This window comes from Mollisia scopiformis (genome assembly GCF_001500285.1).
Source record: "Mollisia scopiformis unplaced genomic scaffold LY89scaffold_37, whole genome shotgun sequence".
Lineage (NCBI taxonomy): Eukaryota > Fungi > Ascomycota > Leotiomycetes > Helotiales > Mollisiaceae > Mollisia > Mollisia scopiformis.
Window position 1 is genome coordinate 188,862 of NW_017263617.1, and position 23,998 is coordinate 212,859.

A 23,998-nucleotide genomic window follows, 5' to 3' on the forward strand; every position below is an offset into this window, starting at 1 on the left:
TTTTACTCGTAGCGCGCGCTTGCAGATATTTTCGAATCGCGGCCTGAAGAACCGACACCTTCAAATCGAGCACTTGTGACCATCCCCGTGTTTGTTTCAACTTCGTCAATTCTGTCCGCATTACTTTGAATTCATTACAATTTAACCATACCTTTGAAATATGACTTCTGGCCAATGCATCGAAGGGAAGGTTAGCACCTACGTCCTCTCGAAGCAACTTCACAAAGATATCTGGACTGCTATGTATCAAACTCTGCCTATTGATCGCTCCCCATCGCCTGCAACACTAAACAGGAGTTCAAGCCTGGGGAAGGTGATCATAAAGAGCGCACCTAAGTATCGCTTGGACAACGAACGCGATGTCCTCAAGCATTTTCATGCCCGGCCAGGAATTCGCCAGCTGCTGGATGAGACGCGGGACCCGCCATCTCTAGTGCTAAATCACCTCGATGATAATCTCTTAACCGTATCAAATTCGAAAAGGCTTGAAAACCCCGAAATTAAGTTCATCGCGAAGAGGATCCTTGAAGCACTGCAGGCATTCCATGAGGATGGCTACGTGCGTACTGGTATAGCTTTGCCTCTCTCTTTGCTTCATTGTTTTGAATTCTAGACATGACTAACATTAACAAAACTCTAGATATCAAACCGGATAACATTCTCATCAATTATGGCAGCGAGCCCTGTCGATTTAGAGAGGTTGAGCTGGGCGATTGTGGTGACGCATGTCTTGTGAACCCGAAAGATCACCTGAAGCTCGGAGAGAATGGGCACATGATTGGAGCTCATATGTTCAGGAGCCCAGAGGCTATGCTAAATCTTAGATGGGGCACTCCAACTGATATCTGGTCCTTCGGTACAACTGTAAGTAACTTAGATCTGCGCCACTGCAGTTTTATAGCACCGGTTGTCTGGCTAACCTTGTTGCAGCTCATAAGCCTAATATGGGGATTGGGCTGGCATATCTTCAAGCCCGATCCCAAGGATGCGGGACCAGACGATGAGGCTTATCCTAACCATGTTCTAGTAAAGCAAATTGCATTTTTCGGGCCTTTTCCATTGAGCTACTTTGATTTTCTTCCAAAAGAGGACAAGAGATGAGATGTCAGTTGGAATTCGGTTGTCTCCACTTTCATTTGCTGTTTTAGGACTAGTTCAGGGGCTCTTAGTGCTGAAAACTTTGATGCCTATATATCCTCATTCCTGTACTCTCACTTCAATCCTTTAGACTTATTAATATTACCCTTTTCCGCCCATATAGCTCCCGTGACATACGCACCTTCCATCTGATATGGGAATTTATAGGTGATGCTACACAGTATATCATAGACCATCAAAAATGGAAGCCTTTTGCGAACGCGGAGGATAAGGAACTCGCCGAGGAAGACAGGACGTTCATTTGTAAGATTATGAAGCTGGATCCGAGAGATAGGCCGACAGCAAAGGAACTCTTGCAGGATCCGTGGCTTAGAGATGTATAATATAGGGATCGATGGCTGTTTACAGTTGGGAGCAACTGTAATCTGTTCAAGTCGTGTCAGAAGCTAGATCATCACTTAAAGATCCGCTAGGTCACAAGAAACCGTTCCCGTAATTCTGTAATGTTCACATTGGGAGCTGGTGGAGTCATCTCTCAATAGGCTCGAAATTGGCAAGGCACCACCAATCTCGCCTTTATCTCGTCTTCTCAGCATTTGCGTCCAAATTCTCAAATTTCCTAATAACCTTGACCGGCTGTGGTCCCGTGCTATAGTCTTTCTTCCCTTAATGCCGCCCTTCCTCCTTCAACTTTCTGCTTACCGTGGAAACTCCAAGGCTTTGACTCCGTCTGAACTAACATCGTAGTGTCATCGGGTGTATATAGACCAAATATCCACAAGTTTAGGTTGTTGGGGGATGCTAGGCCATGCTTCAACTCGTTTTACGTGTGGTGATTCCTTTTCGATGTTGGGAGCTATAGCTACTCTATCTGGGGGAGGGGGGGAGGTGACTACTTCTGCGAGCCAAGGACTTGTCGCCTATAACGATGCTAAGAGAGGCGGGGAGACGCATCTTAGCTTCTATTTTATGTGTAGTAATCAGGCTGGTAAATCAGTCAGTCAGTCAGTCATCAGTCGCGCTTATTCTCCAACTGATTGACTGATTATAATGAAGGCATCCAACTAACTCACTGATATCCTTTTAGTAGTCGCTGATCAGTCAAGAAACGTGACTTTTAACTAGTAAATATTTTTATTATATTTTTAAATATATTATAAATAAATATCTAATATTTAAACTATATTTTTATTTTAATTTAAATAATTATCTACAAGTGTTTATTTAAAAAATAAATTTTCATGTTTTTTAAAATATTTAAATATATTAAAAATCTAGAAAAAACTAAGATTTTAAGCTAAAAATTGTTTTTTTAATACTAAAAATAAACTTTTTCAAATATCTCTTAACTTATAAGCAACTGTTAGTTGAACTTTTGGCTAATTAATAGACTGACATTATTTAAAATCGCTAACTGATTGGCTTTAACTGATCACTTATCAGTCGACTGATCAGCTAGCTGACTACTTTACCGGCCTGGTAGTAATAGAGTATCTGTGCATCATGTGACGGGTTGAACCCGATATTTGGCTGCACTACTACGTAGTGCAGCCTGCACGTGACTACGCGGGCCTGCACATGACTGCGCGACGCCAAAGCGCGCGGGCCATTCTACGAACCAGCGAGAGCCCCTTTTAAAAGAGCTCCTCGTACAAGATAGAACTCTTCTCTCTTTAGTTAATTCTTCTTGTAATACAATCAGGTTCTTGCTTTGACTCATTGCATCCAACCCGTGACACATCGGATCGAGGTCGCATCGATATGATCGTTGGAAAGAGGACTGATCGACTAATAGTGTGGGCAGTACTTTTAGCCTGATATTGAGAGGTAAAGCGATTTCCTCACCACGACACCCTTCTTCATTACCCTAAAGCACAATGGCAGATCTGCAGAAGACGTGAACAATTGCTCCTCTATAACTCATATCCTCCAACGATCCTTAAGACTTAACAAGCCGAACGTCGTCGAGGAAGTAGCACAAAAAAGCCACACCTTGAGGCAAGAGACGTGGAGGACAGCGGCGTGCATGGTGGATAGAAGTATACACCTTGCTTGAACTGGAGAGAAACCCTTCTCGAGGGATTGGCAAGTAACCAAGATGTCACTTGTCGGAAATTGCTGCTTAATGTGAATGTCCGACCAAAACCTGAGACTCTCAGCCTTGTCCGAACGATATCGCATTTCGGAGCAAAGCCCACTCCCACCCCCCCCCCCGGGCGCGAATCGTCCACACGAACACCACCACAAGCCCACGAACCACGGCAGTCAATGGAATACTCGATCCTCTCGATCTGCGAAGCTCTATCGATAGCAATCGACTCTTTCCAAAATACATCGCATATAAGCCGCAATGCGTCGAAAATCTCCGGCCTAAACTCACAATTCTAAGTTATAACGCTTAAAGTCTTTATTTATCATTGTTTGGCCGGTGATAATGCGTCTAATTTAAAAAACAATAACGTCGCTGAATATTGCGATGTGCAACAAACCTAAGCCTCGTTTTACCGAGCGCGGCTTCGTGGCTTGCAGTTGGCTTGGGTTTGTACAACACGAGATTGTATTGCGACGTGCAACAAACCCGAGCCTTAAAGCGTTTACCGAGCGCTCGCTCCCGGTAGGGCTGCAGCTGCATCTCGCCGCCAATATTTGTGGGGTCATGATGTGTGCACGGTGCACGATCGGAGGGTTTCTGATTTATTGGTGGGCGGGCAGGTGGATGGCAGAAAAAATGAGAAGGCATTAGCGGTGAAGCGCAGGCAGGCTCAATTAGAGCTAGGCCGGAAGGCTGGCAGAAAAAATGAGAAGGCTTTAGCGGTGAAGGGACTTGGCAGATTTATCCACATTCTCCACTTCTCCACAAATGTGTTGCTGTGCTGTGCCGCTGTCAAGCTGCGGCTGCTCCCGCCGACGACGACATCAGGACTCTGTGGGGATCGAACAGGAAACCTAAGTAGATGATAACGTCACGAATCAGGTGGTGGTGGACAAGTAAATGAATGGGTGCCCCGAAAAGCTTTTTCTATTGTTGTCTGTATTTTCTTGTGTTCGTTCAAATCCATGCTTCGAAACGCCGGTCCCATATGCAAAGTCCACCCTTTGTAGTACCAACGCCATCATCGCCAGATGCAAAAACAAACCTTCCTTCTAATGCTTCAAAGCGGTCGTTGACTCGAGAACTCCAAAGCACCCATAGACAAACCCTAAACCCTCATCGATATGATTTTAAAGTTTGTCAAAGAAAACTATTTATTGGTTGAGATCGAGTTTGGCGATTAAATGCTAAGAGAAGAGAATCTAAATAATTTATTAATATAAAGTATAATTATTTCGAGAAAAGAAATATTCATACCGAGAAGATTATGTCGTAGTCTTGCTTTTTTCCTTGAAATATTGAGCAAGAATGTAACCTATGGTAATCAAAGCACCTGCGAAACAACCGCAAATGACGCTAGTAGTAGTTAAGTCTATATGGTTATTATTGCAGCAACCACGTGCATCTATTTGACCTGCTGCGGGTGAACCGGCTACTGCAGCTGCGGGTGGACCGGCTACTGCAACTGCGGGTGGACTAGCTATTGTTGCTGCTGCGGGTGGACCGGGGGTTCAGCGGAATAGACGTAGTAAAGGTATTGGTGACATACTGTAGACTGGCGGAGGGTATTCCGGAAGAATCGAATTGTTGTCTTTGCGATCGAGGTCTCTAGAATCGCACTCATCAGAATTTCGAGTACTTGAGCACAGGCCGTCGTTGCGCACGCTGCTAGTCCTCGTTGGGCATAGACCACCCCCGTCAACCAGATCACTGTCTTTGCTTTCCGGCATAATTGCTAAAGTTTCGACAAGACACCAAAATGCTTGAATGTTATTAATTTGTATTAAAGAATAACTACGACGTGAAATTACTTTTTTAACTATAGATGGTGGTCAATGCGTCCAGAGATCGACTAAAATAAGCGATTAGCTGACTATTACAATCACGCAGTGGACTGTGTACGATCGAAGCAGGCTTCTGATTTATTGGTGGGCGGGCAGGTGGCAGAAAAAATGAGAAGGCATTAGTGATGGGGTGTCGTTTCTGGTTCGAAATAACCAGACTTTTTTAATATCACTTAAAAATAGAATCAAATTGCGAAGAAAAAACGCGATATATTTTTTTGTGCTCGTTCAAATCCATGCTCGAAACGCCGGTCCCATATGCAGAGAGTTTTCACGCCATCGCCGCATGCAAAAACAAACTTTCCTTCCAATGCTTCAAAGCGGTCGACCGTGATTCGAGAACTCTTCCAAAGCGCCACCATAGACAAACCCTAAACCCACCCCATCGATATGATTTTGAAGTTTATCAAAGAAAACCATTTGTTGGTCGAGATTGAGTTTAGCCGAAGATAGCCTAAATAATCTATTAATATAAAGTATAATTACTTCGAGAAAGAAAATATTCATACCAAGGAGATTAAAGCCAAGACTACCACAATACCGAAGATAATGACGCAAATGATGCCGACACTTTCTGTGTCCAGATGGATATTATTGCCGCCAATGCGAATGACAGAGATACCGGTTTGATGTGCAACTGGCTGACGTGCAACTGCAGCTGGTTGATTTGCGGTTGGATCAGCCACTACAACTTGGAGTAGTGCTGCGGGTGGACCGGCTGCTGGTTGTTCAGACATGGTGTAGACTTGAGGAAGGTATTCTAGAAGAATAGAATTGTTATCGTTGTCTTTGCGATTAAAGTCTGAGTTGATAGAAGAGCGGGGGTGGCCTCCAGAATCGACAAGATACCAAAGTGCTTGAATGTTATTGTTTTGTATTGAAAAATAGCTACGACGTAGAATTAGTTTTAACTATAGATAGTGGTCAATGCGTCCCGAGATCGACGAAAACACGCGATCAGCTGACTACCACGATTACAGGACCAGTCATAGGCTCAGTAGGCTCAGCCTTGCAGTAGACCCTAAATGACGTGATGGAGTATTATAGTTACGATAAAACTCTAGTTCGTTTGGTTTCACTCCTCTCGGAGTTAACCTCCACAGTGCACGGAGGTCTTATATATGGCAATGAATGGGTCGCGACATATTGAAGGGGAGCTTCGTGCGTGCTCAACTTAATTATTATTCTCGATTTTAAAATCAACGCGTTTAAGTTACCGAGCGCTTCCCGCCCGCCCTCTCTCTCTGCGCCATCGCGGCTCAAGACAAAGGGTGGTCAATCCCGAGGCCTGGCCTAGAACACTATCCATATCTGTGCGGAGACTTCCCTTAAGATTATTCAACGCAATATAAGTTCATCGCATTTCATGTCGAGCATATCCCTGAGTCTCAGGTAAGGAGGGCTGCAGCTGCTGCTTCTGCATCTCGAAGTGGCAGAATCTCGCATCCCAGCTTCACTTCACCGCCAATATCTGTGGGTCGTGATGCATGCTGGCAGAAAGATTTCGAGAAGGCCTTAGCGGTGAAGGGACTTGGGGCAGATTGAGATTTTTGAACAGATCCATAACATTCCCCACTTCCCCACAGATGTGCTGCTGTGCCGTGCCGTGCCGTGCCGTGCCGCTGCCAAGCTGCGGCTGCTCCCAACGACGACATCAGAAAACCTCCGAGCGCGTACTGTAGACGATTAAAAAGCTCCCACGAAGCTTGCAGCAGGTATTGATATATATCATTAAGCATGAGGTATTATTGGCTAGAGTGTAGGTAGGCAAGGCCAAACCAGGGAAAGCTTACCCCAAACAAAGCATCTTGAAAATACTGTACCAGGAATCAAAGGACACGCACGTTTGGAGGATGAGACACAGAAATCTCACCTCTCGTCGTCGGCTTCTGTTGGTGAGTGAGTGTATCGTTCATAAGCGAGATACTGCAATGCTCCGTCAGGGGCTGAGGGGCAAGGAATCGGATCTCCAATCAGGGGTCGTGTCCAGCCCCAGCATCAAAAATACAAACAAATACCACATTCACGCTTCTCTAGAGCAATTACATCTCCTTTCACTTCATTCAGCTTCAATCCACCACCAGATCGGGAGTTTGCATATTGCATATACTTCCTGCAACACACTGCACATCGGCTTCTTGCCAACACATACTGTTGGAACCGTGAGCCATCCATTCGTTTACTTACTTTGATTCTTCTTTCCCGAATTGATCACGTCCCTCGACATTGTAGGAGCACTATTATTTATGCATTATATTGTATACGTGCATTACGATGAGCCCGTGCATCCATGAAGCTAGTTGGACGGGTGATGAATGAGTTGGCCTTCATCGTACGAGATCTCCCAGCCCGAACCTCCCCCATCAACCCCTTCGACACGCCGCTCCCCCCGTGTTATCTGCATCAAAGATCGATAAAGCCAGGTTGATCCTGCAAACAAGCTTCGGTGCTCTACAGCATTGCGTTAACCAAATAGAAGCATCAAGAATGGAAAGGGTACCGCACGGAGACATTCCATCTGGGGAAAAGCACAAATCGATACGCCATAAACTCTTCCAACAAGATCCACGGCCCGAACGCTATCAACGCTCCGCATCAATGTCTTGCTTCCCCCACATTGCTGCATGGAGAATCGGCGAGCCATTTTGATTATCCAAAGCGCCAACACATCATGCTGCAACCGTGGGCTACAGGTGCATCCCAGGGTGATCGGCTTTCTTTATCAGGAGTCTGGATGTTGGCACAGACGGAGATATAAGGATGCATTTTCATCATCATTGTATGGAATAATAGCAGATATTAACTTACGGTTTATATGTAATTATAATGTAAGTAAAAGCCTAGTCTTGTATGCTATAGCTAATAAAGTTAGGATCCCTACTACGCTCGCATATCAAGCTCAGGTAGCACAACAAATCAAATTTTATGGGATCAACTAGATATTCCGACTTCCTTTCCTACCCCAAAGCGATATTCTTCGGTCTCAATTACGACGTTCAGATCCTATCCAGAGTCCTGAACCACGCTGTTTCGGATATCGGCCGCTATTCAATAGCAATGAACACGCAACTGGTCTTACCGTATACCTTACTGGAAATAGCATAATTAGCTTGGACGCCTATTTCATACGAACTTCATAGCTATCAAGGAGTCGCGATGGTTGCCCCCAATACTTCCCACTCGGTTCAAACGAGCGCATAGCCTTCGCCTGGTGCCGGGTTGCTAATTGCTAGAGTCGTGCATACGTTGCACTAGGATTACTAGTGCGTTGTGAGTTCGTTCAATCAAGTTTGTTGTTAACATATTTTCACAAATTAAAACAATTTTTGGAAGGACTTGCTGGTTTGGGGTATATATTTTGCTGGCACTTGTTAAAAGCAACAATTACAAGTGGATTCTTCTTAGAACATCTAGACATGTCACCGGATTCTATTTCGAAAAACCAGCCATTACTCCGTCGATCAGAAGACTTGGGGTCACCCGTGGTGAAAACTCCCGACCCTTAATACACCCGACGCCGCGTTATATCGCATGTAAATCCACCTCCCCTGTTGGCCCAGATTCAGGCCTGGTCTTCTCAGTTGCTCTTCTCAGTGGCCTCAAGAGAGTTGAGCTCTATCGACTCGGAACTCGTTATACCGGCATCATAATACACTACCTCAAAACTCCTTCAGTAGTCCTTGGTCAATGGCATATTTCTATTAATATCTCGAATGCTTTTATAGTGCATTTTGAATTGTCAAAATCTATGGGTCATTAAGTCGTCTCTGATATCATATTCTCGGCGGATAAAAGAAGAGATAGAAACTATGAAACCTTTAGTGTCAATGAAGTGAGTTATCGGTCTACTACAAAGACAATGTGTTAACGGATTTACTAGTCTATCGCATGGTGGTTCTCAAAGTTCGACGATGTTGTTTGTTCTTGGAGCGGGAGAGTACTTGCAGTTCCAGAGGAGAGTGTAGTGACATCAAAATGATTGGAATGGACAAAAGAGTTCGATAGGTGTGATCAGGTATCGTAGAATTCTGAATCGGCTTCCGAAGTTTTAAATGACTTTTTGGGGACTCGCATGTAGCCGGAGCTAGCTCTACATGGCCAGATTATGACAGAACTAGGGTATGGACACCAATCTCCTAGTGGAGACAACGAGCTTGTCACCACCTAGCTTCCAACCCAATCAAATTCTTTCGAACTGCTTGAAATCCTTTACTGGCTGAAACCCGCAACTAAAGGGCATTCTCGATTGGAAGTCTGCAACATCAGGAATAACCTTTAGAAGTGTTCCATTGCCTTGATGCCCAACGTGAATAGCCATGTTCTCCTCTTCGCCGTCTAGTCTTCCTGAAACCGTCATTGGACCATCTGTAGTTGAGTTTTGCGGATTCATGTGAATTACGATCTTTGCTCTTTCTGGCGATGCTGGATCAATACAACGCTCGAAGAATTCAATCATATCAGGCTGAGTGAGCAAATTGACCGCGGCTGCGTCTTCCTTGGCTATAGTCCTCGTTCTCACGGGCATCCTGAAAATGAAATAACCTACAAAGCTCGAAATCGAGGTCTCCACTCTTAATGTGCGACCAAAAGTTATCTAATTCTTCATCCAAATCTCACAACTTATGCGTTAATCTGTTGCACGAGGCTGCCTTGTATTGTTCGAATTTCATGGGGTGCATCTCCTTGAGTATTTTCATGAACCCAGTCAGGAACATGTCAATTCTCGACTCCAGGTATTGTGGTCTCTGCTTACTTTGAATCGTGCATTTGAAGCCAATAGAATCCCCCAAAGAACAACACTTTGACCAGGTAATATATCCTAAACGCTACTCCGTTCCTAGTTGATTAAAGAATGCCGCGAACAGAAGTACCTTGGCGCGCAATGAACGTTGTGTCCCGTCACCCGCATCCAGGTACCACTGAATGCAATGGTTGGTATTCTGTGGGTCTTTCAAGCTTCTATTGTAGACAAAGTTGCTACCCTGAGGGAGGACTAGCGATGGATACACCGGTGCTGATGTGGCAGGTGGTGGTAATTGTGGATCTAAAGAGTCAGGTCGAACGCGGTCTTGGTGTCCAAATTTCCATGTACTAAAACTTCCACTAGGGTGCGTTGCAAGAAATCCGGGTAGAATTGACGAACATCGGTAATCGTTACTCGTGGTAGCTCAGGAAGAATTTGCTCTTCAATGTAATGATTTTTGGTGTTAAGCCATTGCATGATAGTGCTGACCTGCTTCTAGTGTTCCAGAAAGTGCCAATTTTCAAGGCTCCGTGTCAGCTTCTCTTTGACGACCTCGAAACGGTCTTCTTTGGCCTCCAAATTCTTCATCTTCAGTAGAAGTTCTTCTAGGAGCACGTGGAGTTTGCTGTTATAACCGGCAACATGAATTTCAAGCCCCTCGGAGTGACCCAATACCGAATACTTGAAGCCTTGGATTTCAAAATTGTGTGAGCATCGGTTCACAGAATCAAGGAATACTTTAGCGAAGAGCCTAGCCTTTGCCGAAGTCAGGGCGGTCATCTTGAAGGGACGCCAACTGAGGTGAACTGCAGCCTTTGGAGCCTAGAACTGATCGTCTTTCTTGTGCCATATTCTTATCGAACCATCTTTTCGAATCAACCTTGGTGCGATTGCTGGGGGACCCATATCCTCTTTCTTAACTTCTGGATCAGTGACAAGAACATCGTTCCTGTGAGGGAAGTGTAGATCCGAAAACCTGTTCTTAGTTGTGAAAGATGCAGCTGCTTCCAATTGAAAGAAGAATTCTGCTGGGATCTTTTCATAGGTGTAATCGGTGCCGTACCACTTCTCTTTTGACCTCCAAATGTCTGAGAGACAATAAAGGCGCAGTTGTCTGGGTGTCAAGCACGTCAATCCCTCCGAAATCTTTGGCGCGTTGAATTGTCGCATTCTGGCATTGAATATTAGTGATACTTCATGGACGGTGAATGCGAATTAACTTACCTAGGTATACCCAGAAGCCATTTTGTAGGCGATTTGGTTCCCATGGCTAAGCTAATCTGCTCAGTGAGTGATTTTGCCGCGACACTCACTTTAGACTCGAGTTTATTCTCGGTATTCCTTTTCAGTTCTTGATAGAACCACTCTTGAGGCTCGCGAAGCAAAGAAACATATTCGAAGAACACTACAACAATCTCTCTGTAGTCTTTTAGCCCTTTCTCTGTTAAGCCAATCTTGCAGTGGAACATCCTAGGTGTGCCTGGGCAGATGATACACGTTCCAATGCTCGTCGCCCATCCCATGGACTGAATACAGGCCATAATACCTCCGGGTCCCTCGTAACTTATCAGTTGATTGATGTATTGACCTGCTTGAGACTCGTAGTCGCACTCTTCATCTATGAAGGGGAATGACAGGTCAAAGTATCTGGAATTCGTGACTGGCTTAGCAAAGCACTGTGTCATGAGATCGCTCTCCCTAAACAAAACCTCTGTCTCCCATCGATTCTGGGGTAGATTTTTGTTCTTGAATCGAAAGAATAGATTTGAAACCCAAGCCTCTAAAGTATCAAGTAGTTCGTTAGCGAAGACAACAAATTGCGATCGATTTGCTAAATAATGTTTATCGTGGAACTCCATAAACCTGTCCCGGATATTCACTCCTTTCGCCTCCGGTTGCGTTTTGAGAGTTTCCAGTTGCCTGTTGCAAAGCGACTATATGGGTGTTCCGGATTCGAAAGAGATCTCCCTAGCTGGAAAATTCGCCATAAATCACTTTGTTTATTTTTGTTGTGCTCTTCGTCAATCTTTTCTATTTCTTTGGACACAGTTGATTCAAGAAGAGGGGTTCAGAAAAGAACTGGGCGAATCGAGACAACGTGCTATACAGTGGGGACTACTAGTCGGGGTGGTCTCCAGACGTAGTACTAGAGAGCGTGACGGTGTGTAACTGCTCAGCGTCCAGCTTTTTGCCGGGAAATTTTTCTTTGTCGTTCTTCTCCCCCTCAGATTGATTGCAATCCGGCTCATTCCTTTTCGTCTCCATCACTCGGAAGGAGTAAACCGTTGAAATATCCGAAGTATATGCAGAGAATTTCCCGGAATGGATAGCGATGTGTTCCCGGAAAGCATTTACATTTGGGTGCTATTTTATATGTTAGTTTTGACTGGAAGTATAACCCAGAGAAACTCTCGGAGACTTGACTTACGGTCTTAGTTCCCTTGGAAAGCAAATGTCTGCATCTATTCTTAGCCGTCGAATATGTTATATAGGAAAGGGATTCCACACTCCACTGCATGCGCAAGGCCAGGCATATCATTGTCATCTCTCATACTTCCCACATTAACGTTCATGGTCACGCTTGCCTGGTCGGTTTTCGGATCGTGAATGAGAGTAGCCTGCACTTTGTTACCGAGTTCTATGACTCTGTACAACCGAGGATCTCGCGATGAAGTCTCGAGGCTATTTGCAAGCCTCTTGACTGACATGTGTCGATGCTCCATAAGGCGATGGTTAAGAATTGCTGAGATCTCGACAGGAGACAAGGACTCCATGATTGTTGTGTGAGGTTGATGGTACTTTACTTTATCGCCCGGTTCCCTATTGTGTTACAGTAGATCATGTACGTGCGCCGAGTTGATTCAATAAGGCTGGAATGCCTACCACTTCACAGAGTGGGGCTACCGCCTCAATCGAGGCTACAGTAGTGTTATCCGATTTTATTCCAAGCTCGGCACGGATGCTCCTTTGTCCTCCCATTGGCGTTGAGTTTATGCTAGAATGATCGAATGTCTACCTAAGCGAGGTGTAAATAGGGGCCTGCACGTGAGATGGCACTTGCTTCCTATCCTTATTCTCAGAGCATCTGGCGATTTCAATCTTGTTTATGAAGAAAAAATGTATCAAATTCATTGCGAGTACTGGCCATACAAAAATGAGTGTCCGAGAGCCTTCGAAGAAACCTTCCACGTCTACTTCGCATCCACGTCGACGTGTAGCTTATTCATCCATATCCTTCTTTTTCTCGCTCTGCTCCACGTGTTCTTGTTCTCCTTCCGCTTCCTCAAACTCACTTGTAATAGAACCACCGTCGTCACTCAACCCTTCAATGTTCACTTCCTCTCCCAATGGTGTCACTTTCCACTCTTGCTTCAAGAGGTCTGCCCCACTAAAGCAAAAGCGTTGACCATTCACAAATATGCCTCCATCGCCTCCTTCCGCATCAATATCAACGCCCTCCAATATGCCCGTTCCTTTGGTCACAAAGCACCTACCACGATAAGAAGTATTTCTTTCCACTCGCACGCTCTCGCCAAGGAGCAACCAAATTTTGAGCATTTCCACTTCTTGCAGTTTTTCTGTCCTCAATTTGCAACGTAGAGTGTCTGCCCATTTTTTCAACACGCGAATTTCCTCTTCTACGCTTTCGGCAGCTAGCGCACGAGGTTCTTCCAAGATCTCGCAGTCGAAGGAGGGGTTATCTCGCAATGCCTTCTCGGCCCGGAAGCAGTGATCGAGGATCGAGATCGGAAGGAAGCTTCCGGTTCGAGGCATTTCATCAAGTCGATATTTGATAACAAGTGACTGATGGAAATGGATGAAATAATTGCATTGAATGCTGAACTTTTCGAGGTCGCTTGTGGGGAGAAATGTGACCGGAGTATAATATCTCATTGCACCATATGTTCCCGGCTCGTAAAATTGGTATTCCAGCACCGCAGGTACCTTACTCACGCCTGGTGGTGGTGGTGGTCCTGGTGGTCGTGGTCGTCGTGATGATGGTGGTGGTGGTGGTGCTCGTGCTCCCGGTGGTGGTGTTCCCGGCGGTGGTGCTCCCGGTGGTGGTGCTGCCGGTGATGGTGGGGGAGTTGGTTTTCCTAGTACAACGCCCATGGTGATAGTTCTTGGAGATCAGGTACGATGCAAGTAAAGTAGGGAGAGGGGAAGCGAGCGGAAAGTCCGTGATTGTGATGTTTCGAGAGCAACGAAGCCTTTTAACCACCAAGTTGCGAAAGGGAAGCGTGGTATTTCGGCTTTGCCCCGCTTGTAATTGCAAGTTGCCAACTCAGCAAGGAGAAACAGCAAAACCTAGCATGACCGGGCAAAACTGCATGCAGCTGGCAAAATTGGCTGGTCACGAACCAGCTTGCATAATCAAGCAAGAAGCTAAGGCAAAGCGGATATTGGTAGACTTGCATGAAGGATCAATGTTACAAAGATGTGGAAGATGAGAAGGGCGTATGCAGCCTCCTTGGCATCCTTGCAAGCCTTTCGATTCACAACTGCTTTGCTTTGACTTTGGAACATGGTCTCCAACTGCAAGCGAGTCCTTGCAAGCATTTCTCAAACGCACAGCTGACGACTCACAGGAACAAGCAAAAAGTGATAGGCTTGCATATTCGTAGGAATGTGGAAGGTTATAGTGGCGCTCACCTCGATGCTTCCCTCTCACATGAAAGACACGTAGCGGCTGCACGGTCTTTATCACACGACTTCTCAGACTTCTTCTGCAGGCCCAAAATCAAAATGGCAAACACGGGAGGTGACCCGGGACACTGGATGAGACAAGCTGCTGGCGCTTCTATTCGATTCGATTCTGTCCTCCACCACCGCTCACTCGGGTGTCGTGAAACCTGCTGCTGAGATTATTGTTCCGCCTCTTCTTGAAAGAAGGTTCGAATCCGTTTGGTCAGACAGCACGGAACACGAGAGGCGGAATCTCAAACATGATCGATCAATTCTAGGCAGATCAACTCGAAAGCGGCAGGCCTTTGAGAGGTCATAACATAACGAAGGGAAAGATGTGGAAGAATAGCGGCTGGATGGAAAAACAAAATGTAAGTGTTCCCTCTTATCTCATATATCATAAATTGATACTTTCAGGCAAGCACAGTGAGCACACTTCTTTCTCCCTTCTAAAATAAGAATAAGAGAATCAGAGCAAACTTCAATTCAATCCTTAACCAAACAATTCAATATGCCAGTCCGTCGAAGAGCTTCCAACCCTTGCGAGGCATGTCGAATCAGGAAGAAACGTTGTGCTGATGATCAGAATCCTTGTGGGTTTTGCGCAGGCCGTCGCCAGCCCTGTCTTCGCAGCCCTGTTCCGGAGCCGGGGAAGCGGACGGCCTTCACTGTGCCTCACTTGACTCGACCCGCTATGAGGGCCACCGAACTACTCTTCCTCCCACCGATCCACAAGCTGTGCGAGCTTGTCCTCCAAGAAGAGCAGATTCGGAGCGACCGGTATGCGCTAGAGGCAGAGACTCAGTGTATCGTGGCAGGAAGGCCTATGCAGCTGGATCCGCGGCTTTATTTGCCCGATTGCAGTGCAGATACAGTGCACAGATTGGTAATAGACAACTATCGTGACTGCATCTCTACCAGACAGCCACTTCTCCCATGGGTCGATATTGATCGTTTGGTGCACGCTTTCTTGGAGCATTCGCACCCTTTATTCGATGGTCGGGACATTGGTACAGCGATTGTTCTCCTCATGATGGCATTAGGGGAGGCATATCAGTACCAAGATACGGTGTCTGGGCAGAACGATCTCCCAAGTTCCGTATACTTCATGGAGGGTATGACGATCCTCGACGAACAGCATGCAGCATATACACTTGAGCATATCCAAGGCTATCTTCTCGCAAGCTTGTGCCATAGTCAATGCGGACACACCCTGGAAAGCTTCAAATATACGTCCAACGCCTGCCAAGGTCTCTTGTTCATTTCCCAACCGTTAAGTACTGGAATCATTAATTCTGCTTGGACACTAACAGTAAACAGCGCCTTAGAAGGATACCAGATGAACAAGCAAACGGGTGCAGCGGGTAATGCAGCGGATAACCCCTACCTATTTGCATTTTGGACTTGCATACAGATGGAAAGGTGACTTTCTTGCTCTTTTGGATCTTTGGGAATAGCATTAACTGGCAGTAGCGGTATCCTCCTAGAGCTTCCTTGTCCTCCGACCGGACTTCTTCGATTTTATGAACACACCCCATTCCCTCACTTGGAGGATATGGACTATGGCTTGAGTCCTCCCAATATTCGATACTTGGAGAAACAGTATTCGTTGATCAAACACACGGCAAGGCTTGTATTGGCACCTGACGCGTTTCTCTCCCCAGAGTATCTCCAAACAACGCGAAAGACTCGAGACGTCTTGGATTCAATTCTTCGTAGCGACGGCGGTGTTGAAAGAGGCTCCTTGCCAGCTAGGTATCACAGTATTGAAGTAATTCTCTACCGGCAATACGTATTGAATATCCTACTGTCTCATGATCAAACATCGGCGAGTCTGTTAAAAGATCGGCATACAAAGGATCAGACTCGCAAAGGCATTTCCGCTTTGATTGATAGCGCCTCCGTCTCCAACTCTTGTTTAGGTAATCAGGTGATGGAGAATCAGTGGATGAGGGCACAATCGTATGCTCCCTCCCTCGTGGTACTTTTTGCCGGTTACTGATGCATCACAGACAGTGGGGTAACATGTTGGTGCTCCTGGCAGCTTTCTCCAACCCAACGCTTCAACCAATGGTGCTTGACATCATAGCGAAGGAAGATCTTGCACGTCTGATCCAGGTTAGCAGTGTTCTCAATGCGGGTCTTGCATCCCCGACCTTACAGGTGGAGTCGAAAATATTGCAGCATTTGTCAAGATCTTTACGGATGGGAGGTGCAGACAGATAGATGTTCATTTCAGCCGAATGGTACGGGATTTTGGAACTCGTTTGTTGAAGCTTAAAAGCAAAGATTGTGATTCACCCAACTCTTTCGACGAGCGGCCAGAAACAAAAATTTCTCACACATCATCTGTACATCGACATAGTTGTCGGTTCTCTTCTTTAGTACCACTTTCTTACCATATTGTTGCAGTGTATGAACTCGCCGGAGGCGGGCAGGTCACCGAGGCGAGATTTGTAAAGCATACCATCCACGGGACTTGTATTTTCTGGAAGATTTCGTTGGGGCGGGCTGGCAGCCCGATGTGAAATCTTGCGACGATGAACTGGAAGTCGATTATGTATTGGGGCACTTAGGTCGTGCAATAGATGCGGAAGGAGCATAGGAAGCAGCAGTAACACCAGACAGACACCGAAGAATGGTCTTGGGATTCGGGTCTGCCGCGTTCAGTTTCTTTTTGCAAGGCATTCATAGTGAAACACGGCTCGGAAAGAATAAAACCCGAATGCTTTCTTCTTCTGGTCGTTTTTGTTCCACCATTTTCTATCCTTTTTAATCCCTCTGATGTCCACTTCGACTTACCTTTCTATCCTCATTCCTTCGAAAATCTTTTCTCATCGCAAATACCGCTCTTCTCCGCTGATACAGATCCGCAATGGCTGACGTCGAGTTCTCAGAACGATATCATCTTGTTGTAAAACATCATGGCGCCGAGTTACTCTTTCTTCACGACCGGTTACAGGACCAGCCATGGCTGCATCTGCGTCTTCCGACTGACGATCAAACTCCTCAATCGCTCATTGTCATAACAGGTATCCTTTGCCTTTCCGATCTCATTCGCGGCATAGACGAAGGATATTTTGACTGTCTTCGCCACGAACTTCACGATTACGAACAATATCATGCACCACCGTCTCTGCAGATTATCCAAGGAAATCTCATGCTTGGCTTGTGTCAGATGTGCAAAGCCCAATTCAAGCAAAGCCACTTGAGGATTGCCAGGGCTACGAACCTCGCTCGAGTTCTGAACCTGGACAATCCTGAATCTATGGACAACACGATAGACCCCATGGAGGCCCGGCTCACATTCTTTACCTGCGTCATCCTGGAGAGAATGGTTACAGCAATATCGGCTCCACCTATGGTTGTGCTTGACCGAATACAGGTCCCTTGGCCATGTTCTCGTGAGAATATACGCCGTGGAACCGATACTGAAAAACCAGATCCTCTTCTTCGGATATACATCAAAGCTCTCGAGTGGTTTTCCTTGCTTATGCAGCACAAAAGTTCAGCGCATGATCACCTCCGCAAAGAGTGCGATTCGAAGTTCACCGAGCCTGAGCTGGCCGCATGCAAGGAGGGACGGACCAACCCAGACCTAGCGCGAAGGATATCCGTGGTGCTCCACTTCTGCTTGTTCCAAAGACGCAGAGAGGAAAAGAGGATCACAGAATTTCTTGAAGAACTCGAGGCATATAGTGACACAGATCTCAGCAGAATACTTGAGGCGCCATTCTTTGCCTGGTGTGTCAAAGAAATGATGGTGGTTGCCCAGGAATTCAAGCATGATCTGTCTAACGCTTGCCCCAAACTCGAAAGCAGGGTTGTCCCGATGATGGATAGATTGCACATAATACGCAGCCATAGAGCTTATCCTGATGGTTTGTACCAGCTTTACCTTTTGGACCGTAAGTAAGCTGACTTGTTCTGAAGGGCTTGTCAGGATAAAGAGCGAGAGTGGTCTTGTTATGGAAGGCATTTCAAAAAGCAGGACACTGGCATGGTATGGCATGATCTTTGGGTACGCATGGCAGGTGATTGCGGTGGGACTCGCAGTGGCAGTGGCAGTGGCAGTGGCATTCTGCTGCTGCTGCACAATGAGGTTGTTTGCTCTCCCTCCCTTCTCCAGCTGAGCGTGCGAGGCGAAATCAAGGGACAAGGAGGTCTACTCGAAGGTATGATGCATTCATTATCTACGAAGAGTTCAAGAGTTCGTAAGGAATCTCCAGAGTATAAGTGAGCCGGATCCTTCTCCCAGGTATTTTCATGTTTTTTCAACTCGTCAAATAGCTAAGTGTGTACTCACAACGATCATAATACCTTCAGCACTTGCTTCAACGGTCTTGTCATCGCTATCTCGTGTATCTAGCTATGCGTCTCATCCGCTCCTCTCCTCTCCTCTTTCATACAGACTTTCCCACCACTGCTCGCACGCCTTGCACTCGCTCTGATCTCGCTAACCGGCCACCGGTGTGAATGAGTTGGTGACTCGTCGTCAGCCCTCTCTTTCTTTCGCAAGTCGTCTGACCAGATCGCCAGCACCAAGCCATGGGCGAGAATGCAGCTCCCGATCGTACCGATCGTAGACCGTGTATGCAGCCACTATTGCGAGGGACTGCACCTCTTTGTTTCTGTCGCGCCTCGCGATATGCGCGAATATGTCCCCTCCTCCGCTTTCCACTTTCCCACCCGTCCTTCGCCGAATCGACACCCCTGATCCCAGGCCGACATTAGAATCTTCCACTTCGGTATATTTGCTGCTGCAAGCCACGGGCGGCTCGACAGTCCAGTCTCCTCCGGATTGCCTCCGGATTGCCGGCAGCACTGCACTGGCATACAGTATCACTAACCAACATCTTTAGGATTCCCTTCCTTTCACGAATTTGACATGTCTGTCGTCTTGTGGCTGTGATCGTCGGGCCATTCCGTCCGTCCGTCCGTCCGTCCGTCCGTCAGTCAGTCAGTCACTGAACACGGGTTTTCTTTTGCTGGTGGTGGTGGTGGTGGTCGTGGTCGTGGTGGCAGAGACAGCAGTCTAGACAAGCCCGACGCATCCCCAGACTGACTCGGCCTCGATCTGCGTCAGTGGCCTTCGGCTGATTCATGTCGACTTGGATCCCGTCTGGGTCGGGAAATCAGCAGATAAGATCAAATTCCAGCCGCCGCCACCAACACCACCACCACCACCACCAGCTTTGTCAAATCGGGGTCAGCGCGCGTGAAGTTAATCGAATCGGTGCGGCTGACGGGTATGGGAACAAGTGAGTGAATGAATGCTGGCGCGGGCGGGCTGTGGAAAAGAAAAAGAAAAAGAGGAGGTGGAATCAGGATATGTGTGTTGCATGCAGGCCATCGATCGATGAACAATCAGTCAGTCGCACAAAGCAGAGAATTATGAGTCTCATGAGTATCCCTGTACATACATACCTGGACTACAATCAGGGTCTAAGACATGCGCCTTGGAATGAGAGGAGAGACGACTTGCAGGCGAGGCCAATGGTTGCTTTTTTGCTTTCTGTTATATTTTTCGAAGGATAGCAAAGCATTGCAGCTCACTTTCAGTTGTGATATGTGATATCGGATCTGAAGGTCCTGAAGCAAGGGATTCAAATTCTGACAGCCAGTTTCTTCAATAAGCCAGAACTCGTTCGAAGGGGAAAATGGACGGACCACTCATAATAATTTATTCTCGATCGATTCCACCACTATCGAGAACCTTGTTTCTATTCTCGATCGCTTGGGATCGGTGGCCTAGTTATAACGGTTGATTGAACAAAAGCTGTTTGCCCGTCATGTTCTTCACCGAGTTTCTCCATCACGCCTTGCGTTTACTTTCTCACATCCTTGAAGCTTATTACAACTCAAAACCGAGATACACGTCGGAAGTTCTCACCGTGAAGCATCTCTCGACGTTATTTTGCGTTACAAATCTGCAAGCATGGACATCAACAGTATGCTCAATCCCATGGATAAGCATATGGAAAAGGCCACAAAAGGGGAGAAGCAAGCGTCGACGACCCCCTCAAACGGACATTCTCACTTTCACGTAAGCCAGCCCCAGTCGAGATTGGAGGCTACTGTATCCCGCAATGCCACACACCTCCGAATAGTCCTGTTCTACTGTACAGCGCAACTGCGTCTGCAAATCCTTACGGTCCTCAGCATGGTCCCCTCCCCTCCGTCAACCACTTGCTCTGCTTGGCAAATCCACCAGCTACCTTAGAGGCAGCTCTCCCGGCGAGGACACTGCAGTCATCAAACAGTGCTGGAACCAACCTTCAGCTAGGGGACATTGAGACCCGTGCTACCTACCAGGTGGTTGAAAGATCTTACCATGACTTATACTATCCTATGGCTTATACACCTCGTTCGACCACCTCTATCAAAAGGTACCACAGCAACGAACGCTACAGCACTGAGCAGGTCCATTGGATCCGGTATCACAAGACTGATTTGAAATGGAACTGGAAAGACATCGCTGGTCGGTTCGTGATTGTGTTCAGTACTGAAAGGCCAGATGCTAGCGAAGGTGGTCTCACGAGTTCTTTTTATCGCGACAACGACGTCCCTAGGATTGATAGGCATGGAAATTTCCTGTACGATGCCACCACTAACAAGATCTTGACCTTGGATATGAAGGTACGCACAAAAGATGAAGGAGAATGTTCAGATGAAAAGTGTCCCTGGTCATTTGTAGAGAGATATCCTTGGGCGGCGTTGAAATATGATTGGGTGTCGCCAGCGCACAAGCTTCAGGCGAAGAATATCATCGCCGACATTAAGAGGAGACGTCACTACACTCGTACGTATACGCTCACGCTTCATCTTATCTATTAGAGTGTATATAACTAACTATTTATAGGCAAGCAACAATACATTCTTGCGTTCCGCAGGCTTGAAAAAAAGCGGGCCTTGGAGCTCGCGAATTGAGAATCCTTTCCGGAATTTTCAACCTCTTCCTCTGATGATGATGAGAATATTGAAACGCCAAGCACGCCAAGGGCTCATACGCGCCAGTCTGATATCGGACAGATGCGTTTCGGTACATCATCACAAGCGGCCGAAGAGAGCGATATCCTCCACGGACAATACTCACAAGCCTACTTGTTGGGGCTTAGGCAAGAACTTCATGCCTAGGAAGGCATTATAGCAGAGCTGAAAATGGAAACAAACCCCGAGACCGAGACGTATCAGGGCCAGGGACCAATGGAAAATGTTGGCTTCAAATGCCCCATCAGCAAGTTTTTTTCTTTAGCTTTGTAGTCTCGAGAACAAATATCATTCATACATTCCACCCAAACGCCACCCATCCACCCATGCTCCATGTTGTGTTCACTTCTTTTCACCACCGAACTTTTGATGGATAGCCCTAATCTGTTCCTCCACATTAACATTCTGCATCACATCCAACCTCCTGTCCCCTTTCTCCAATGGCTGCCCATCGTAACTACTCGCTGCCTTCTTTCTCCTGGCTGCTTCCTCTTCCGAGACAGGCTGTCCTGTAACTCCATCGAAGAGATCGCTCCGTTGGCTGGCTAGACGTTTGAGATTGTTCGCTACGTCTTGGGTGGATAGATTAGTGGTTGAATAACGAGAGTCTGCTTTGGCCTTTTGTTCTTTCCATCTTGGATCCAGAAGTTCGACTAGAAAATTGTTAGCACTGGTCTAGTACATGGCAAGGGCGAACTCACTTCTCATATGCTCATCAAGCTCACTAGCAGGCATTTGCTGTCGACAATTCGGACAAAGCACCATGTTCTGCTTTTGAGCCGCTCTTGCAGCTGCTCTTGGAACATAATTCTCCTTGATCTTCATTGGAGCCGCCACACCCTTCGCTTCGGCTTGTGCCTGTTGAGCACGTTGCCTAGCCTCTGTTCGTTCCTGGATCCGTTGCTCCTCTTCATCTTCTTCATCAGTATTCCTCATTCGGGTATCTTGATATTGTGGTTGGTAGGCTTGCTGTGGGATTGGAGGTGGTGCCATTTCCATTGGCTGTTGTGGGTAGTTATTGTAGTAATCTGTATCTTCTGGCATGGCCTCCTCAATACGTAGATTGTGGTTGATGGACATCGCTGCTTTTTGGTCGAGAGAAGCAAACTGGAGTTCGGAGAGAGATGTAGGTGGTGGGAGGTTGGCCTGATCATCCGCTTCCGTGAAGACAACGGTCTCAACAACCACAAAATCATGCCAGTCGATTTGCTGATATGTCATTCTCTCCTTCTCGGCCTCCTCTTCTTTCTTCTGCTTCTGCTCATCTTGGAACTTGAACCATTCCGCTCTCTGCTTCGCTCGTCCCAATACGTGGAACTTATCAGCAACGTTGGCTTGCAGCTCCTTGATCCTCTCCTGCTGTATCTTTCCGCCCTCACCATCCATACCCCCGGCCCTTAATAAGGCAGTGTACTGATCGATCAGTCTCTGAAAGAAACTATGCAAGGTATGATTTGGCCGCAGAAAATCGAACTGATAGTTTCCCGTCTCTCTCTGCGATATTGTAGTCATGAATTGCCTCCCATTCTTCGCCACGAATAGCGCAGTTAGACGCACAACCTCCAGATCTTGAGCATTGATGTTGGGCATTCGCGCTGAGAAATGGAATTCTGGAGGCTCGGGCGGGCCCTTGGGCTTCTCTGCTTCGGCTTCCACGTCTTCTGCTCGACCAGCCGCGACAGCCGTTCCTCGCCCTGCGCAAATTTCGCTGAGTCGCCATTGGTAGTAGGCGTTGTAGGCATCGTTGGGGCTTAGGAAGGAGAATTTGGGGTTCGTCTTTTCTTTCTCTCGAATGCGGTCTATGATTGTTAGCTTGACTGATTTGCCACGGAGCACTTTGTCCTGCATACCTTCAAATACGAAACCGTTTCGCGCGACGTAACCTGCTGTCTTCTCGAGAATAGCTGCGACATATTAGTAGAAGCCTAGAAGATTGAATCGAGAAGCGCACCTTTGATTTCTCGTGGAGGCAGAACAACGCCCTGAGGGGCTTTTATCTCCTCGAGCGATCCCATTCCATCGCCATTCAGAGCAGAGGGAACCATATTGAATGACTTGGCGAGCTCTTGGTTTGATGTTGTTATATCAAGGGATTTTGATGATACTGGAGGCAAGGTTCTTCAGTCAACGCTAAGAAAATCGCCAGCCTTGCAGCTCGACGAATCAGGAGGGGCGCCTTGTCAATATGGGCCGAGATTCAAAGTAAAGTCGGCAGACAGATTTTGGACTAGTCACACATTACAACAGACAGATAATGAAGTTACCATGCTTTGAGAAATTTCAGCTGTCACCTACCTAAAGTACCCAGCACCAACGCCAGTCCGACATTGTCCACCTCCCAGATATCATGAAAAATTAATATTATTGTATTCTTTGGAGAGACTACAATGATAGCATGTGAATGTCGAACGTAGTCATAAGACGTGTAAGTACCAAAAATCCCATAATAATCATGTTTGATAACTGAATAGTCTTGCTTACAACAGATGTAGCAAGGCAAATCGAAGTTAAATGTCCAGTCAGCCAAGACGACTTTTGAAGACA

At 46.6% G+C, this 23,998-nt stretch overlaps 8 protein-coding genes across 8 annotated transcripts; 4 read left to right on the plus strand and 4 right to left on the minus strand.

Annotated features, from left to right (window-relative positions):
• The first annotated feature begins 134 nt into the window (after positions 1–134).
• On the plus strand, positions 135–1,221 carry LY89DRAFT_789791 (kinase-like protein). The gene is made up of 3 exons (XM_018223293.1): positions 135–569; positions 641–864; positions 931–1,221. The coding sequence occupies exons 1-3, from the start codon at positions 161–163 to the stop codon at positions 1,099–1,101; spliced, it is 804 nt and encodes a 267-aa protein (XP_018061688.1). The 5' UTR covers positions 135–160; the 3' UTR covers positions 1,102–1,221.
• A 4,252-nt stretch (positions 1,222–5,473) lies between these two features.
• On the minus strand, positions 5,474–5,916 carry LY89DRAFT_789792 (uncharacterized protein; the record flags this gene model as incomplete). The annotated part of the gene is made up of 2 exons (XM_018223294.1): positions 5,544–5,916; positions 5,474–5,488 (listed from the first exon to the last, which is right to left on the minus strand). Exons 1-2 carry the CDS (start codon positions 5,769–5,771, stop codon positions 5,474–5,476), a joined length of 243 nt encoding a protein of 80 aa, XP_018061689.1. The 5' UTR covers positions 5,772–5,916.
• Positions 5,917–9,214: 3,298 nt separating this feature from the next.
• LY89DRAFT_766505 (uncharacterized protein) lies at positions 9,215–12,486 on the minus strand (the record flags this gene model as incomplete). Its single annotated transcript, XM_018221729.1, has 10 exons — positions 9,215–9,534; positions 9,581–9,603; positions 9,652–9,860; positions 9,906–10,078; positions 10,174–10,273; positions 10,331–10,574; positions 10,608–10,949; positions 11,003–11,698; positions 11,919–12,142; positions 12,292–12,486. The coding sequence occupies 10 exons, from the start codon at positions 12,484–12,486 to the stop codon at positions 9,215–9,217; spliced, it is 2,526 nt and encodes an 841-aa protein (XP_018061690.1).
• A 452-nt stretch (positions 12,487–12,938) lies between these two features.
• Positions 12,939–13,952, minus strand: LY89DRAFT_789793 (uncharacterized protein). Its single transcript, XM_018223295.1, has one exon. The coding sequence runs from the start codon at positions 13,889–13,891 to the stop codon at positions 12,998–13,000; it is 894 nt and encodes a 297-aa protein (XP_018061691.1). The 5' UTR covers positions 13,892–13,952; the 3' UTR covers positions 12,939–12,997.
• Positions 13,953–14,975: 1,023 nt separating this feature from the next.
• Positions 14,976–16,716, plus strand: LY89DRAFT_789794 (uncharacterized protein; the record flags this gene model as incomplete). The annotated part of the gene is made up of 4 exons (XM_018223296.1): positions 14,976–15,736; positions 15,785–15,886; positions 15,938–16,426; positions 16,477–16,716. 4 exons carry the CDS (start codon positions 14,976–14,978, stop codon positions 16,688–16,690), a joined length of 1,566 nt encoding a protein of 521 aa, XP_018061692.1. The 3' UTR covers positions 16,691–16,716.
• A 383-nt stretch (positions 16,717–17,099) lies between these two features.
• LY89DRAFT_363751 (uncharacterized protein) lies at positions 17,100–18,832 on the plus strand. Its single transcript, XM_018207013.1, has 2 exons — positions 17,100–18,345; positions 18,398–18,832. The coding sequence occupies exons 1-2, from the start codon at positions 17,340–17,342 to the stop codon at positions 18,595–18,597; spliced, it is 1,206 nt and encodes a 401-aa protein (XP_018061693.1). The 5' UTR covers positions 17,100–17,339; the 3' UTR covers positions 18,598–18,832.
• Positions 18,833–20,402: 1,570 nt separating this feature from the next.
• Positions 20,403–21,591, plus strand: LY89DRAFT_766512 (uncharacterized protein; the record flags this gene model as incomplete). The annotated part of the gene is made up of 3 exons (XM_018221730.1): positions 20,403–20,510; positions 20,627–21,266; positions 21,327–21,591. 3 exons carry the CDS (start codon positions 20,403–20,405, stop codon positions 21,392–21,394), a joined length of 816 nt encoding a protein of 271 aa, XP_018061694.1. The 3' UTR covers positions 21,395–21,591.
• LY89DRAFT_691803 (Surp module) lies at positions 21,560–23,545 on the minus strand. The gene is made up of 4 exons (XM_018216409.1): positions 23,406–23,545; positions 23,305–23,358; positions 22,156–23,253; positions 21,560–22,107 (listed from the first exon to the last, which is right to left on the minus strand). The coding sequence occupies exons 1-4, from the start codon at positions 23,497–23,499 to the stop codon at positions 21,797–21,799; spliced, it is 1,557 nt and encodes a 518-aa protein (XP_018061695.1). The 5' UTR covers positions 23,500–23,545; the 3' UTR covers positions 21,560–21,796.
• Positions 23,546–23,998: the final 453 nt, after the last annotated feature.

Bases quoted from the DNA above. Each gene is read 5' to 3' on its own strand.
- LY89DRAFT_789791 (XM_018223293.1), top strand. From the start codon at position 161: ATGACTTCTGGCCAATGCATCGAAGGGAAGGTTAGCACCTACGTCCTC. The intron at 570-640 runs GTATAGCTTTGC...ACAAAACTCTAG, and splicing joins GGATGGCTACGTGCGTACTG to ATATCAAACCGGATAACATT. The intron at 865-930 runs GTAAGTAACTTA...ACCTTGTTGCAG, and splicing joins TCTGGTCCTTCGGTACAACT to CTCATAAGCCTAATATGGGG.
- LY89DRAFT_789793 (XM_018223295.1), bottom strand. From the start codon at position 13,891: ATGGGCGTTGTACTAGGAAAACCAACTCCCCCACCATCACCGGCAGCA.
- LY89DRAFT_363751 (XM_018207013.1), top strand. From the start codon at position 17,340: ATGGCTGACGTCGAGTTCTCAGAACGATATCATCTTGTTGTAAAACAT. The intron at 18,346-18,397 runs GTTTGTACCAGC...CTTGTTCTGAAG, and splicing joins CCATAGAGCTTATCCTGATG to GGCTTGTCAGGATAAAGAGC.
- LY89DRAFT_691803 (XM_018216409.1), bottom strand. From the start codon at position 23,499: ATGGTTCCCTCTGCTCTGAATGGCGATGGAATGGGATCGCTCGAGGAG. The intron at 23,254-23,304 runs GTATGCAGGACA...TAACAATCATAG, and splicing joins AAACGGTTTCGTATTTGAAG to ACCGCATTCGAGAGAAAGAA. The intron at 22,108-22,155 runs GTGAGTTCGCCC...ACAATTTTCTAG, and splicing joins GCTTGATGAGCATATGAGAA to TCGAACTTCTGGATCCAAGA.